This window comes from Petaurus breviceps, unplaced genomic scaffold (genome assembly GCF_028583685.1).
Source record: "Petaurus breviceps papuanus isolate PSGF00001 unplaced genomic scaffold, PetGlider_PUasm1.0 178, whole genome shotgun sequence".
Taxonomy (NCBI): domain Eukaryota; kingdom Metazoa; phylum Chordata; class Mammalia; order Diprotodontia; family Petauridae; genus Petaurus; species Petaurus breviceps.
This window is the reverse complement of record NW_027185777.1, coordinates 18,901,955-18,919,010: the sequence shown is the minus strand read 5'-3', so window position 1 is coordinate 18,919,010 and position 17,056 is coordinate 18,901,955. Positions and strand designations below refer to the sequence as shown.

Sequence of the window (17,056 nt, the reverse complement as noted above, 5' to 3'; positions counted from 1 at the left end):
CCTGCTTCCAAGGACATTGTATTTTTCCTGTCGATACATTCTTTATACACATAAGCAAGTACAAGGTAATTCAAGGAAGACAAATGGGAAGAGCTTAGCATAAGAGATGATGTCCCAGGTGGACTTTAAAGGAATCTAAGCATATAGAGGTAGTGTTGAGCCACTACGTTGCATCATTCAGTTACAAAGTATTAACCTCCTATTGTGTACCAAGAACTCTGCCAAACACTGGATCTATATACACAACAGAAAGGCAAAAAATAGTCCCTTCTCCTAAAGAACTTATATATGAGGGTCAAACTGTACCAAGTTACTTAGGCAAGAGATGAAATTGCAAGTTTTGGCAACAGCAAGAAGGCCATTCTAGATTGAATATTATTTTTTTTAAGGAACATACTTATATGTCATCTGTTTCAGAGATTGACATTTGCCGATTTGTTTTAGAATGTTGTTTCCTCAGAAACAATTATCATTGCTATTGACTTAATTAACATAATCCAGTTGTACCATTGCTCTTAAGAAGAGAAAGACAAGAAGTAAAAGGAAACCACAGTGACATGCTATAGCAGCAAGCACCCCAAGGGTCCTCAGGGTTTGCTGCCCATACAGGTTCTTGGATCTGCTTTGATAAAGGAAAGCAACTCAAAATGGGTTAACAAGCTTACTTTAATCAGTCAGATATGTATCGTTTACCTAGTTCAGGGGGAAAAGGTCAGCACCCCGAACTTCAGAATATACAGACAGAATTATCAAGACAGAAACAGATCAGACAGATTTCCAAACTGTCCAACCATTACATCCATACCAAACAACATCTGGGTTTCAAAGCCGGGGGGCTCTGGACAACAGCTTCCCAGAATTTCATCTGATCAAATCACAGAACACTTCTCAAAGTGAGCCCCAAAACAAAGCTACACATCAGGGCTTATATAGCCTTCTCCTGGCTCAGAGAATGTAACAGTCTTATTGACTCACTGGCCAATCAAGAAGTATCTACTGAAAAACAAGCCTCCCACACCAGGCTCCAGGTGCACTTTAGCTAAGGGCAGGGAAGATCTTTAAAATTTACATTCCCATTACACATGCTCAGCATCAATCAAAATTCACATTCTTCTAATCATTAATATTAATTGGAAGTATTGGGCTACTCATCTCGGAGCCATCTTTTTAAAAATCTTTTACATTTTACAGAAATAAAAGGTTTGCTGGTTAGTTTGAAGATTATTTCTGAATTTAAATAGTGAATGTAATTGATACTTGTGAAAGTAGGTTATTAAAAGGCATGAAGCAAATTTACATGCAACATGTACTCATTAAGAAGTGTAAAAGTTATGTTACTGGGCTTTTACCTTTCCAGCTGAAAACTATTAACTAGAGATAGCTTGGAAATTTATCTATGTTTAGTGATGCCCACCTTACCTTTCCTCTCCCCTCATTTGAACTGACCATTATATTGTCCCTCATTCTCACTGTATTATATCAAGAAATTATGAATTTGCTGGTGTCCTTCTGCCCTTCTAGTTTGTTAGATGCCTGGAGCTCAGAGTTGTAATTTGGCCAAGGTCCCACAGCTAGTTAAGTGTTGAAAAATCAAGGTTTGAATGCAGATCTAAGACTCAATCCTGTCTCTCTATATTATAATACTTTTAAAAATACAACTGACATTTAAAAAAATGCAAGTATGAGAAGACCAAGACATGAACTCCAAAGACAGGTATATGAAAACAGCCACAAACAAAGCCTCAAAGAATAATATTAATTGGACCTAAGTCTAACAAGAATTCCTGAAAGAATTAAAAAAATATAAAGAGATAAGAATGGTAGAGGAAAAATTGGGAAAAGATATGAGAGTGATGCAAGAAAATAAGGAAAAAAGAAATAACAGCTTGGTATAAGAGGTACCAAAAAATACAGAAGAAAATAACACTTTAAAAAACAGAATTGACCTAATGGTAAAAGGGGCGGCTAGGTGGCTGTAATGCCAAGCAAAGGCAACTTCCCAAGGTTCAAAATACCAGCATAGGTGCTCTCCATTTTATTCCCTGACAAATTAAGAACAGAGAGAATCAAAATATAGCATAATTCAAAATATAGCCTTTACCAAGTGTAATTCAATCAAGTACTACCCCACCCTGGGCATTACATTCATTTAGTCCATCACAAAGCCCCTCTCCTCAAATGGAGATTAGTTTCCAGTCATAAGTAAAGTACATTCATTTGTTCAATCACAGAGCACAAAAAAAAGTCATAAGTTCCCCACCCTTGGATCACAATTGAATATACCCCAGAGTTACAACAAGCTTAAGCACAGCATTTAATACCCAAAGAGAGCTCTTTTCTTCATCTTGACCCAAGGCATGTTCTCAGCAATCTTTGTTCCTGGGGAGATGAAGTTTGGCAAGGCCACAAGATACATTGCCAGTGTCTTCATTAATTCCTTCTCTGTCTGCAGAACAGTCCTAGTTCCCCTGAAAACATTAGCAAAATCCCCTTCCAGGATTTCGGTAAACATACAACAAGAAAATCCTTCTTCAGGGCTTCTGAACCAACGGCAAGGTTCCAGAACCTCTGCAACAACAGCATTGGCCTTCACCAGTGGACAGAATTCATTCTCTGTCTGCAGAACAGTTTCAGGAGCTCTGAACCAACAGCCAGGTTCCAGGACCTCTGCAACAATAGCACTGTCCTCTACCAGTGGACAGAATCCACTCTCTGTCTGCAGAACAGTCTCAAGAGCTCTAAACCAACAGCAAGGTTCAAGGATCTCTGCAATAACAGGACTGTCTTCACCAGTGAACAAATCGGATAAAACAACATCAAAACAGACAAAGTAGCAGCATAACAGCCATGTCTCCTCAGTCCTTGGCAGCTCTCAAAAGTCCTGGGCAATTCAAACTGGCCCTTAGCAGTCCTCTTGTCTCTCTCTGCCTCCAAGATGCTGCTTCCAAAATGTTCTTCTGCCTCTCTCTTTGCTTGTATCTCTCTAAATTTACATCACCAGCTCCTCCCAGTTCAGCACTCTCTTTTCACATCAACAAGTCCATCCCACAAGTGGGATTCACAAGCTCTGGGTTTTAACACAATCAATCCAAAAACCAAGCCAATACAGGGAGATCTTTAAATTCCATTACTATTACAGTGGCGCAGTGAGTAAGCCCGGCCCAGAGTCAGGAGGACCTAAGTTCAGTTCCCTCCTCAGACACTTAACACACACACACACACGCACGCACGCACACACACAAACTAGCCGTGTAACCTTGAGCAAGTTACTTAACCCCAATTGCTCTCCAAAAAGCAAAAAAAAAAAAAAAAGAGGCAGAAAAATTCACTGAAAAAAAGAACTCCTTAAAAAGCAGAATGGGCCAAATGGGAAAAGAGGTAAAAATCTCATTGAAGAAAATAATTCCTTAAAAATTAGAATTGGGCAAGTGGAAGCTAATGGCTTCTTGAGATGTTAAGAAACAATAAAACAAAAGAATAAAAAAAATTAGAAAAAATGTGAAGTATCTCAGAAAAATAACTGACCTTTGAAGATTGATCAAGGAGAGATAATTTAGCAGTTTATTAGATTGCCTGAAAGCCACGATCAAAGAAGGAGTCAAGAAGTTATCAAGGAAAACTGCCCTGATAGCTTAGGTCCAGAGGGTAAAATAGAAATGGAAAGAATCCACCAATCATCCCAAAGATCCCAAAATGAAAACTCCCGGGAACATTATAGCCAAATTCCAGAACTCCCAAGTCGACGAGAAAATACTGCAAGTAGCCAGAAAGAATCAATTCACATATTGTGGAGCCACAGTCAGTATCACACAAGGTTTAGTGAATTCCACATTAAAAGGAGCAGAGACTTTAGAATATGCTATTTTAGAAGACAATGGAGCTAGAATCACAACGAAGAATAACCTGGCCAGCAAAACTGATTATAATCCTTCTGGAGGGGAAATGAATGAAATTGAGGATTGTCAAGCATTCCTGATAAAAAGACTAGAGCCGAATAAAAGAACTTTTCATTCAAACACAAGACTTCAGGGAAGCATAGAAAGATAAACATGAAAGAGAAATCGTAAGTCTCAGTAATGTTGAACTGTTTATATTCCTAAATGAAAAGATGATACATGTAACTCCTAAGAACTTTATCATTATTAGAGCAGTTAAAAGGAGTTTTACATAGAGGGCATGAATGCGAGTCAATTATGTTGGTATGATCTCCAAAAAAAAAAATAAGAATTGTTGAAAAAGAGGGATGCACTGGGAGAAGAGGGAAGGGAGAGGTAGAATAGGTAAAATTTTCACACATAAGCATGCAAGGAATAGCTTTTAGAGTGGAGGAGAAAATAGGGGAGAGGGGTGGCCGGCAATGCTTGAACTTCACTCTCAGTGGAATTGATTCAAAAAAGGAAGAATATATTTATGCACTCAGTTATGTATTGAAATGTAGCTTACCCAATAGGTAAATAAAAAGGAATAAGATAAGGGAGGAGGGAGTGATAAAAGGGAGGACAGATTAATGGAGGCAGTGGTTAGAAGCAAAATAGACTTGACTGGAAAGGATAAAAAGAGAGAGAAAAAGAAACAGAAGAAAATGGGATGGAAGGAAATACACAGATAGTAATCATAGCTGTGAAGGAATGGGTTGAGCTCTCCTATAAGACAAAAGTGGATAGCAGAATGGATTAGAAACTGGAATCCAGCAATTTGTTGTGTACAAGATGAATACTTGAAAGAGAAAGACACAGTTAAAATAAAGGGCTGGAGCACAGTTTAATATGCTTCAGCTAAACTAAAAAAACAAAAACGCGGGGTTGGCATCATGATCCCACATAAAACAAAAATAGACCTAATTAAAATGGATAATCAGGAAAACTACATTTTGCTAAAAGGTACCACAGACGATGAAGTAATAGCAAAATTTTTTGCTGCAAGTTTCTCTGCTAAAGGTCTCATTTCCCAAATAGTTAATGAGTATAGAATCAAGTCAGATTTATAAAAATAGGAGCCATTCCCCAGTTGATAAATGGTAAAAGAATATAAATAGGCAGTTTTCAGAAGAAATCAAAGCTATAGTCTTGAAAAAAATGCTCTAAATGATAGTTGATTAAAGAAAGGCAAATTAAAACAACTCTGAGGTACCACTTGAAACCTATGAGAATGACAGATGCTGGCAGGAAGAGGGAAAAGTAGGTACACTCACGAACTATTAATGGAGTAGTGAACATCCCACCATTCTAGAGAACAATTTGGAACTATGCCCACAGAGCTATAAAACAGTTGGAGTGCCGCTAGTAGGTCTGATCTCAAAGACCTCTATGTACAAAAATATTTTCGTCAGCTCTTTTTGTGGTGACAAAGAATAGGAGATCAAAGGGATGCCCATCAATTGGGGAAAGGATGAAGAAGTTGTGGCATAGGATTGTGATGGAATACTATTGTGCTGTGGGAAATGACAAGAGAGGGTGCTTTCAGAAAAGCATGATGAGACCTATATAAACTGATGCAAAGTGAAGTGAGATAAACTAGGAGATCATTGTGTATAATAACAGCAATGTTGTCATGATCAACTGAAAGATTTAGTTATTCTGATTAATAATATGATCTAAGATAATACCAAAGGACTCAGGATGAAAAAATGCTATCTGTCTCCGGAGGGAGAACTGATGAGCTCTGAATACAAATTGAAGTATAGTTTTCTCACTTTATTTTTCTTGCTTAAAAAAAAAGTGGCTAATATGGAAATATGTTTTGAATGAACCCCATATTGATAACATATTGCTTACTGTCTGAGTGGGTGGGAAAGGGTTAAGAGGAAGGGAGAGAATTTGAAACTCAGATTTAAAAAGAAAATATTTTTGGTTTTGCTTTTTTTTTTTGAAAGAAAAGATTTTTATAAATGATACATTTAAAAAATATTTTAAAAACATAAAGTGGAAGTATATCTTTACCTGTAGAGAATATAGTTTCTTGATTAATGAGGGACTATATGCAGCTAGTAGGAAAACAATGTCATAATTATATTATTGGTATTTCACCTTTCTACCTGAAAGATCAAACCAGACTTAAACATCACTTCTTTATTCTTATTTATTTTAAAATATTCCACATACTTTATTTAGTTGGGTTAAAAAGTCCAAAAAGACTCAAATCCACGCCCAAAAATATCAAGATGTTCATTTTTCCTTTCCAATTTGGTTTCCTTTCTAGCAACCATTATGTTTCTTTATATTTACAGTAGGACCTTTGGTGTCTCTTTTCACCCATACTCATCCCTAAGCAGGAAGAGAAAGTACTTTGGGTGAGTTCCACACTCATAGTTCTCCAGGTGTATCTTTTTCCCTTGGTGGGATCTCCCTTCTAAGAGGGAAAGTATTTAGGGATAATAAATAATTGACTGTTCTAGAGTGCTTGATCTAAAAACTATTCTCTTGCTTTGTCTCTGCTGTTATGGTTTTACAGCTCCTAGCTTGGCCCAAAAATTCCTTGCCACTGATCTGTTGCCTCTGTCAATTGTCTTCCCTTGAACTGTTTTCTTGGAGCATTTAATTCCCTTGTGGCTGCTCAGGCTTTCTTCTATGGAACTGACTGTCCTGTCTGTCCCTTTATTATAACACCACCTGAAGTAAGCAATAGTTTACACCCTGTCTTGTGTTGGAATCGAAGACCTATGAGAAGTTTTGCAGGTGACAGTAAACCTAAGGCAGAACTGAAGCCTTCTAATTTTCTAGTTTGTATGACCCATGTTACTAATATGCCACAGTTTCAGTTGTACCTTTGAAGTATTTAGATTAGTCTTTATAATGTATAAATGTCTGAATATGAAAACATCTTATAATTGAAAAATGTGTATCCTAAGTATCATGGCTCTTCTTGTAGGTTGTCAAAAAGGCAGATATGATCAACAAAAACATGACTCATCAAGTCCAAGCTGAGAGAGATGCACTGGCACTCAGCAAGAGTCCTTTTATTGTCCATTTGTACTATTCACTACAGTCAGCCAATAATGTCTACTTGGTGAGTAGAGAATTTGAAACATTTTTATTAATAAAATAAGGGTGTTATGTTTATAATGTTTTTAATCTTGCAGTTAAAAAAGGTGGAGATGGTATTCCAATGTTAGATGAATTCTAAGAGATAGTAGTAGGAGGAGATGGCAGTGGTTTTTGAAAGATGATGCCTTGGTTCTTTTTTTCATCATGGCTTTCAGGTAGTCCAGTACTTTTTAAATTATCTCTCCTGAACCTATTTTCCAGGTCAGTTGTTTTTCCAGTGAGATATTTAACATTGTCTTCTGTTTTTTCATTCTTTTGGCTTTGTTTTATCCTTTCTTGATTTCTCATAAAGTCAAACTTCTGTTTCCCCTATTCTAATTTTTGAGGAATTATTTGCTTTACTGAGCATTTGGACCTCCATTTCCATTTGACCAATTCTACTTTTTAAGGCACTCTTCTACTCATTGGCTTTTTGTATCTCTTTTACTATTTGGCCTACTCTGTTTTATAAGGTGTTATTTTCTTCAGTATTTTTTTGTGTCTCCTTTAGCAAGCTCTTGAGTCATTTTTCATGATTTTCTTGCATCACTCTCATTTCTCTTCCCAGTTTTTCCTCTACTTCTCCTACTTGATTTTCAAAATCCTTTTTGAACTCTTCCGTGGCCTGAGACCAATTTGTGTTTTTCTTGGAGGCTTTGGACGTAGGAGTTTTGACTTTGTTGTCTTCTTTTGAGTGTGTGTTTTGATCTTTCATGGCACTATAGTAACTTTCAATGGAGTTTTTTCTGTTGTTTGCTCATCATCCCACCTTATTAGTTGACTTTTAAGTCTTTGTTAAAGTAGGACTCTGAATCCAGGGTAGAGGGCATGCTGTCCCAAGTTTCAGGGGGTTTGTGCAGCTGTTTTCAGAGATACTTCTAAGGACCTGTAAGTTTTCAATTCTTCCAAGGTAGTATGATCTGAGGAGAAGTGTTTACTATTCTCCTCTCCTGTGCTCTGGTCTGTGAGAGACCACAAGCAGTCTTTTCTGTCCTGTAACTGTAAGGAGGTTCCCTCCTCCTCTGTGGCACCAAACTCTGCTCTGCTGGTGCTCCTCCTCACCCTGGGACTGCCATCCAGGACCTGGATCCGAGTATGGGCAAAACAACATACTCAGTGCTAGCAAAAAGACCCCAGTAATCTTTTTTTTTGGAGGGCAGTTGGGGTTAAGTGACTTGCCCAAGGTCACATGGCTAGTTTTTGTGTTAAGTGTCTGAGGCTGGATTTGAACTCAGGTCCTCCTGACTCCAGGGCCAGTGCTCTATTCACTGCGCCACCTAGCCTCCCCCCCCAGTAATCTTCTGACCAATTGTTTGACTCCCTTAGCGTCTGTAGACTGAGAGCTCTGGAAGCAGCAACTGCTGTTGCCACTTCTGCTTCAGTCACTCTGAGGACTACCCTGGCTTTGCTGGGGCCTGCACTGCATCAGCATGTCCTCTCTCACTCTGGTGCAATAGACCTTTCCTGCTGACTTTCCAAGTTGTCCTGGGCTGGAAATTTGTTTCACTCCGTATTTTCTATAACAGAACTTATGTTTCTTTGTTCTTTCTCATGTTTTTAATGAATATAAATATCAACATACATGAACATTTTAATATACAAATGTTGAAGTTCTTCTCCTGCTCTAGAATTTGTTTAGAGTCATTTTTTAAAGGTGTTTGGAGGGGTTTGTTCAGATGAGTCTCTGCCTTTATTCTGCCATCTTGGCTTAGCCTCAGAGCATAGTGATTTTTAAAGTAATTTTTGAGAATACTATTGTGTGACAGTGCCTTTTGTTTCTGGAATGAATGCATGAATTGTGGTACTTAATAAAAATGAGGCACATTGGTATTTCATTAAGAGCAGTGCTATCCTTCCCAAAAATTTTGAGGAAATTTATGATAGTATGTGTGTTAGTGGGTAACGATAGCTGGAGTTAATGGTCCACAATTCTTAAAGTAATTACCAGCTCCATTGGTCATTCCTTATCCTCCCTTTTCCCAGCATTTTACTGGTTTTCCTACCTGTCCCACCACTTCTAAGACTTTTTTGGCATTTCATCATCCATATCAGACCATCTAACTGTGGGTGGACATACCCCAAGGTTTTATGCTAAATCTTTTTCTCTTTTTAAGCTCTCATTTGGTGACCTCTCCTGCTTGGATGGGTTCAGTTATTATTCTCTTTGGAGATGACACTTAGATCTTTATTTCCAGTCTAATTCCACCTTACTAACTGCCTTTGGACACCAAATATCCCAGAGATATCTCAAACTTGACATATTGAAAACAGAACTTATGTTTCTTTGTTCTTTCTCATGTTTTTAATGAATATAAATATCAACATACATGAACATTTTAATATACAAATGTTGAAGTTTATATTGAGCACTCTAAATTTTTTTGGTTTAGCCAAGGCATTTTTATTGCTTGTACATAAAAGGGGAGAGTTGGACTTTGAACACGTAAGCAAGTCTAACAGCCATGTTCTCCTTACAAGTGGAGTATAGCTGGCCAATTTATAATTTAAAATGGGTTGAGGAGATAAAATAAATTGGAGGTAATAGAGAGCTGAAAGTTGAGATAGGGAAAAATGGGAGAGCCCAGCTGCCAAGTACAGCTCTGACCATGTTAAAATCTTCTCGTAAACTCCCATTGTTCTCTTTCCTTTAGCAAAACAAATGACAATAATAGTGTTTTATGGTTTGCAAAGTGCTTTACAAATATTATAACTTATTTTATCCTTACAGAAACCCTAGGAGATGGGTGCTATTATTATTCCCATTTTAAAGATCAGAAAACTGAGGCTGATATAGGTTAAGTAACTTGTTCAGGGTTATGCCATTACTAAATGTCTGCCACCAGATTTTAACTCTAGTCCCATTATACATTACTTCCCTTCTGTAGTCCAGCCAAAAGAGCCTTCTTGCTGTTCCCGTATCCGGTCTCCAAGCCTGGAATGGACTTTCTCCTTGTTTCTGTCTTTGAATTCCTTGTTTTCTTCACAACTCAGCTCATGTAACATCTTTGACAAGAGACCTTTGCTGATTCCTACCCACCTTAGCCGCTTGAGCTAAGCTCCCTCCCTAAAGCACTATATGATTGCTAGCTGTATGCTCTTTATATGTTGACAGATACATCCTTTATCTTTCCTGATAGAATCAATGCTTGTAAGCAAGAGCAGTTTCATCTTTTGCCTTTGATTCTCCAGTTATTTATATTAGTTTTTGTATCCTAGTACTAGCATTGTACTGGGCATCTCATAGGTGCTTATTAAATGCTTGTTGATTAATTGATGGATATAATGAAAAAAAGGATAATTGTTACTTTAATTCGGATTTGGAGATTACAGTACTTCCTGCTTTTTTGGCAGATTTTTAGAATATATGATTCTTGGATGTTCGTAAACTAAGCTCCAAAGGACTGATCCCTTCTATAGCATGCTATAGCATGCTTGATTGTAAATATGGAGTATTCTCCCCACTTATTGTTTCACCCCACCGAACCATGATTCTGTTTCTCTGGAAGTTTCGAGAGTGATCTGGACAACCAGGAATAGTGAGTATTAAAAAGGCAGATAGAGTAGCCCAACTAATTTTAGTCTGAACAGGGAAATCCAGGCAAGAACATGAGGATATCATACAGTTAAGTCAACAAGCAATTGCTTAGTTCCTGCTATACTCCAAGCATAGTACTAGGTGCTGGGGAATATGGGAATGGGGAGGATTCCAGTCTTCTTCTTCTTCTTTGGAAGGCAGGGCAGTTGGGGTGAAGTGACTTGCCCAAGGTTTCTGAGGTCAAATTTGAACTCAGCTCCTCCTGACTCCAGGGCCAGTGCTCAGGATTCTAGTCTTTTTAAAGTGAATACAATCTTGAGCAGAGATTTTTTGTTATTATGTGAACTTCTGTGGAACTCTGAAGATAGCATATTGAAATTGTTGTTTGTGAATTCCATTTTAGTGGTGGGATTTGATTTTTTAAAAAGTATATATATATATATATATATATATATATAAAATATATATATATATACTGTATGCAAATGTTAGGCACTGGAGGAGAAACAGCGTTAAAGATATAATTCTTGTCATCAAGAAGTTTATATTTTAGTTGATAAATTATGTGTTTCAAGTGAGAAGCTTGTTCTGGAGATGAAACAAGATGTTAAGTTTACATTTGTTATATTTTAAATTTTCTATTAATACCTTTTGTTTGCTGTTTTTGTTTTCAACTATCTGGTGTCCCAAGCTTCAAGTTTTAATTGCTTAAAATTGCGCTAAGACTTTTGGGATACTGTGTATCCTTTCCCAGAGTGCTGTCCCTTATAACAAAGAATAAAAAATAAAGGGGAAAAAACAGTTCAGCAAAACAAAATTATTCAACATATCAGCCGAGTCCAACAACATCTATAGTGTTCCGCACTTACTGTTTCCTACCTCAGCAAAGGAGAGAGGTACATTTCCTTTTCTTCAGGGGTATGGCAAGTTTAAATTTATGAAGAATTATACAAGTGATTTGACTGGGAACTTTTGTGAGAAGAGTAGTATGGATTCAGAAAGGTTAATCCATCTTTTGAGACTAGAGGTCTAGATTAGGGGTCTTGTGGTGGTGAAAGATGAAATGACTGAGAAAACAGAAGTTTGAGCTTCCAACTATATCAGTTTATTAAGCAGTGCATGCCAATTGCCAACAAATCGCCAATGAACAAAAACCAATAGCCTTTCTCAACTTTGGCACTGGACCCCAAATACAGGGGGAGACAGACTTTTTATAGGTTGAAAACAATCAAATAAGTCCAGTTAATTAAAAGGAAATGTTACAACATTAGGTCACCTAATTTCTAATTGGATGAAAGATTAAGGCCTTTCTGAGTTGGGAGTAGATGAGCAGTTCCCTGAATTCAGAAAAAGAGGTGTCTTACTCTCCCTTCCCCCAAGTGTCTGTAAACAATTAATCAGTATGGAACCAGTTTTCAAATAAGACATGTAGGTTGCTTGAGATGTACAATTGTGAGAAAACTTCTTGCAACAGTCTTTGGATCTGACTGACTTTCTGGTCAGCATTATCTAGGTCTTTAGTTAAGAATTTCTAAACAGCAGATAGAGGTGGTCTGACTTCACGGCCATAGGGGACTAGATTCAAACAGTACAATAAGGTTTTTTTCCCAGTTCCCACAATTGAATAAGTTTTTCTTAGAAGGAAGAAATTGAACTAGACCCATGAGTGAATAGAAAGAGACCTGAATTAGCTACCACATTGAGTTACAAGATGGAGTCAGTGTGGTTCACTCAGTTCCCACAGTTAACCTCTTGCTGTCCTAATCTCCTCAATTCCCTAAGTCTCCAAAGATTGGTAGTACTATGGCATGACTGCTATGGCATGCAAGGAGTATATGATCAACCATTTGGAGGGTGGGAAGATGGTGTGTATCTCACCCTCCCCATAGTAGGCATTCATGGGGCTTCTCTCCAACACAGCTTCACCTGTCCCCAACACATTCTCATTCAGATCCCTCTTGCTATTCAGGCTTCAAACTTCCCTCTTTCAAACCTGTTGTTGGTCCCTTACTGCAGCTAATAACCTAAGCATGCACAGCAGTAGCTCTTTATGCCCACTGATTACCTTCTGACTGTTGCAGGTGTTCCTAGAAGGCCCTCTGCTTTTTCCTTTTGGGTGGGACAGAATGAGTCACACAGGATAAGCAAGCTTGGATGAGTTTTATTCTTCATCATAGACATCTTTACATTGCCTTCCCTCCAAAATCCATCTCTCTCCTGAACCTCCCTATTATTGTGAGGGCATCACCATCCTTCCAGTCACCTAGTCACAACTAATCTTCAAAGGATTCCTTGTTCTCCCTCGTCCTGTATATGTAATCAGTTGCCAAATCTTGTCATTTCTGTTTCAAAAATTTCTTTTATCTGTCCTCTTTCTATTCATGCATCCACTATCCTAGTTTAGAATCTTATTACTTTTGTTCTGGACTATTGCAAGAACCTCCTAATTGGTCTTTTTACTAGTCTCTCTTCTCTCCAATTAAACCTTCATGTAGATGTCAAAATGAATTTCCTAAAGTGAGGTTTGACCATGTCATTCTCCTACTCATTAAATTCCAGTCACTCCCTATCAACTCTAGGGGTAAATTTCACTTCATCTTTATCTCATTTTTTAAAAAAATCTCTACTTTGGCATAAGTTTGATAATGTACATAACTTTTTGTATATTAGTACGTCTTTATAGCTTATAGAGATGGGGGCTTTGATTTATTTCATACTTCTGTATAGAGAAACTTACTGATAAAGTTTGTCCTCTTCTGTGTAACTTACAGTCTTAGAGACCCATGGCATTGAGATATTAAGGGACTTACCTAGGGGCGCACAGTCAGTGGATATCAGAAGTAACAGCTGAAATCAGGTCTTCCAGACTCTGCACCTAAGTCTGTATTCACACTGCCATGCTAAAGAATATACAGTGTGAGGCTACATGAATCCCCTTCAGCACTTCTTAAACACAGTTTGAGCACAGTCTAAGAAGCTCTGATGTGGAAGACAGTGAGATTTACTGTAGGATTTGTTTTTAATTATTTAGTTTTGTGGTTATATTATAGCATACCATCATGTAATTGTAAATGTTATATTAAACTTTCATTAGATTACAAATTATAATGCTAGATGGCTAATATGTTTAAAATAACCATGATTTTTACTTTAAAATGTATTAAATGCTTTTATGACAGGTGATGGAATATCTAATCGGTGGAGATGTCAAGTCTCTCTTACATATTTATGGTTATTTTGATGAAGAAATGGCTGTAAAATATATTTCTGAAGTAGCACTAGCTCTAGATTACCTTCACAGACATGGAATAATCCACAGGTAAAGACTGACTTAATTTTAATCTCTGTAAATAATTACCTGATAATCTGATCATTTATATTACAATACTATACTTATAGCCAGGGACTCAAAAGTCCAGTAGCAGGCTGGCTGAATTTGTGAATTTGCTTCATTGTTCCATTATCTTCAACTTATTGCCTGCTCTGCAATGCTCTCTCCATTGCTGCTTTGAAAGAATTGCTGGGGTTATAGCATAGCATTTGTGGGGGTAGTATTGACTGCTTGATATTGCTGCCTCTAACAGGGCCTTGCACTAACCTGTTGTTTTTAGTGAGTTAGGTGTGATAGAACCTTTTAATCTTTTAATCTTAGTGTCTTTTTTTTTTTTAACTTTACCAGTCCACTTATTCTTGTATTTCCAAATTTTTTAAACTTTGTTTCTGCTCTCCTGCCTCCTCTAGAGAAATATACATTGTGTGGTTGTGGTTTGTCCTTCATTCTCGAACAGAACCATGACATTAGGGAGATAATGACATGATTTGCAATTGACTTTGATATGAGTGAGGGAGGACTATGCAAAGTCACCAGCTTCACTTTCTCCTCCAGAGCCCTCTGGGTTCACTGGCTAGATAAAAATCAGGAAGACTTGGAAATGGCCCAGGATACTGTAGGAGACGTTGACCTTTTAAGCTAAGATCTTTTCAGGTTCTTACTTTGAGTGAGGCAATGCCCATTCAGTGAATAGACCCCCTTTAAGAAGTCAGTCAAGGGGTGGCCCATTTAATTTAAAAAAAAAAAATCAAACTGGGAGGGGAAAACCCTCAGGTTTGCTAGCCAAAATCAAATAGTTACTATTTACATTCTCTCTGAGCCAGGAGGGCGGGAAAATAGCCATTAAGTGGTACCTGGGCAGGAACCAATTGTTGTCCATGAGATCCAGTGTAAATTGGGTTTAAGGTCATATAGGTAAACTTGAATTGTGATCTAATATTCAGGGTGGCATCAGTAGGCTTCTATCCCAGCTTAGATATGCAAAATGGCAATTAGGGAGAATATACTGTTACTGAGATGTAATAATTTATCTAGTGCTTTTTTAGGTAGGATTTTAGAAAGGTCGGGTCCAAAATGCATGTATTTTGGAGAGGGTGAGAAGACTTTTAAATCTTGAGAAGCTGGCCTTGCCAGTGTCTTTGAATTGCTTTCCATTTTCTTCGAGAGATATTTATGTTCACCCTGGCTTTTACCTACCAACTAACTTTAGATTTTGTAATTGTTTTTGAATATGCAGGGACTTGAAACCAGATAATATGCTTATTTCTAATGAGGGTCATATTAAACTGACAGATTTTGGCCTTTCCAAGGTTGCTTTGAACAGAGGTAAGAAAATATTTGATAAGTTAAGAAAAAAAACACAAACACTTTTAGTTATATTTTATTGTTTGACTATTTTCTTTGTTAGTTGACACTTGTGAGGAACCCAATTTTATTTATTTACTCAATTTAACCCAGTTTATTCACTCAAATGTGTAGTGGAAAGTTCTATTGATATCTTCCTTCACTAAAGGTAAGTTCATTAGGAAATTGCTTCCCTCCTAATCTTACATCTCCAAAGGTAGATATTTCATTTAAGATCATTACTGATAAATGAAGGCCATTAACTTTGTTCGGAGAAAGACATTCTCAGAATGTCTGTCAAGAATTAATTCCTTGAACACTTCTAGGTCCGTCTAGGTGATAATACTTGTCCCTTAGAAATCGTTTATCCATTTAAGTATGTTGCTTTAGAATCCTTTTGGTGGTGGATGTTTTTGTATCGATATTATTTCATAAATGTGAAGGATGAATAAAAGTAGAAAAAACAGTTACCTGCAGTTACCATAATGATTCATCTAATGACAATAAATGTCATAATTTAAAGAAGTGATATTATTTCACAGAATGACATTCCAAGTGTATTTTTTTGTATATAAGTGAGTAATATTCCCTAGTTATTGAGCATTCTGGCACTCACAAATAATCAACCGAGAATTCCAATTTGGATTAGTTGTTCATTTAGGAGAAAAACCTGGTCATATCAACATTCAGTAAATTGGTTTAGCTGGCTAGTATTATATTCCTTTTCTTTGTTTATGACATACTGGTATATTGTTATAATGCAAAATAGATTTTTAAGAGGGCTTGTTATATGTTGGGCTTTTTCAAGTAAATGGCTATTGACTTAGTGACAGATGAATATTTTAAAATGAATTAATATAGCAATATTTCTTACTTATTTAGAGATTAATATGCTGGATATTCTTACAACGCCATCAATGCCTAAGCCCAGACAGGACTATTCAAGAACTCCAGGACAAGTTTTATCTCTCATCAGCTCACTCGGATTTGTAAGTGCTTGACTACAAAGATTTGCATAATGCATCACCTTCCAAACAACACATTTAAACATTTTTTAAAGGTTTATATACCATACTTTTAAAAATTTGGTCAAAAGGACAGATAAAATTTTAAGTACATCAGGGAATTCTAGCCAAATTTAATGTTTTGTATATTTAACTGTAGTTGTTCTGCTTAATGAATTTTAAACAATGGGGTGTTTTTTTTCTGTTGTGCATTTTTTTTATAGTACACACCAAATGATGAGAAAATGGAAGAAACAGTTGAAGCTATTTCAAGTCCTGTATCTGAAATTTCACAACTTTCTAAGGATTCTTCTTGTCCTATGTCTATAGATCAAAAGGATAGTGATCTATATTCAAGTAAACTTCTTCAATCATGTGAGTATATATAAATATATCAAGCAAATAATTTGTGATTTAGAATATCTTGGACTTGAGATGTTAAGTAAAGATTTGTTGAATGAATGGTTTAAAGTAAAACAATGCTTTCCTTTAAATAATATTTCCAAAGCTTTATAAAAATATAAAATTTCCAATAACTAATAGCAATAACAATATTTTAAATGTTTGAGAATATTTGGAGTAATCTGACACATCAAATTATGTACATAAATATCTTTTTTGATTTGCATTGTGGGAGCTTTGTTAGGTCAGCAATTTGATAGTGTTTTTATAGTTAAAGGAAAGATGCCTCATAATCTACAACTGTTTAAGGGACCACTGAACAAATGATAGCATACTATATAGTGTGCCTTTCCTAGCATTTTTGGTATAGCTGTGTGTGTGTGTGTGTGTGTGTGTGTGTGTGTGTGTGTGTGTGTGT

At 36.7% G+C, this 17,056-nt stretch overlaps 3 protein-coding genes across 9 annotated transcripts in view; 1 reads left to right on the top strand and 2 right to left on the bottom strand.

Annotated features, from left to right (window-relative positions):
* The window catches only part of RAB18 (RAB18, member RAS oncogene family), a 508,262-nt gene that overhangs the window by 377,919 nt on the left and 113,287 nt on the right, over positions 1-17,056 (bottom strand). The gene's annotated exons all lie outside the window — the stretch shown is intronic.
* The window catches only part of YME1L1 (YME1 like 1 ATPase), a 191,677-nt gene that overhangs the window by 61,340 nt on the left and 113,281 nt on the right, over positions 1-17,056 (bottom strand). The gene's annotated exons all lie outside the window — the stretch shown is intronic.
* The window catches only part of MASTL (microtubule associated serine/threonine kinase like), a 109,507-nt gene that overhangs the window by 720 nt on the left and 91,731 nt on the right, over positions 1-17,056 (top strand). For 4 of the 6 annotated variants that reach the window (XM_069086332.1, XM_069086331.1, XM_069086330.1 and 1 more), the window contains exons 2-6: positions 6,868-7,005; positions 13,737-13,876; positions 15,126-15,214; positions 16,115-16,221; positions 16,461-16,611. In XM_069086332.1, coding sequence (XP_068942433.1) covers positions 6,868-7,005; positions 13,737-13,876; positions 15,126-15,214; positions 16,115-16,221; positions 16,461-16,611 — 625 coding nt within the window. Of the gene's footprint in view, positions 1-6,226; positions 6,290-6,867; positions 7,006-13,736; positions 13,877-15,125; positions 15,215-16,114; positions 16,222-16,460; positions 16,612-17,056 lie in introns of all 6 variants that reach the window. The other 2 variants (XM_069086335.1, XM_069086333.1) reach the window with 2 other exon arrangements.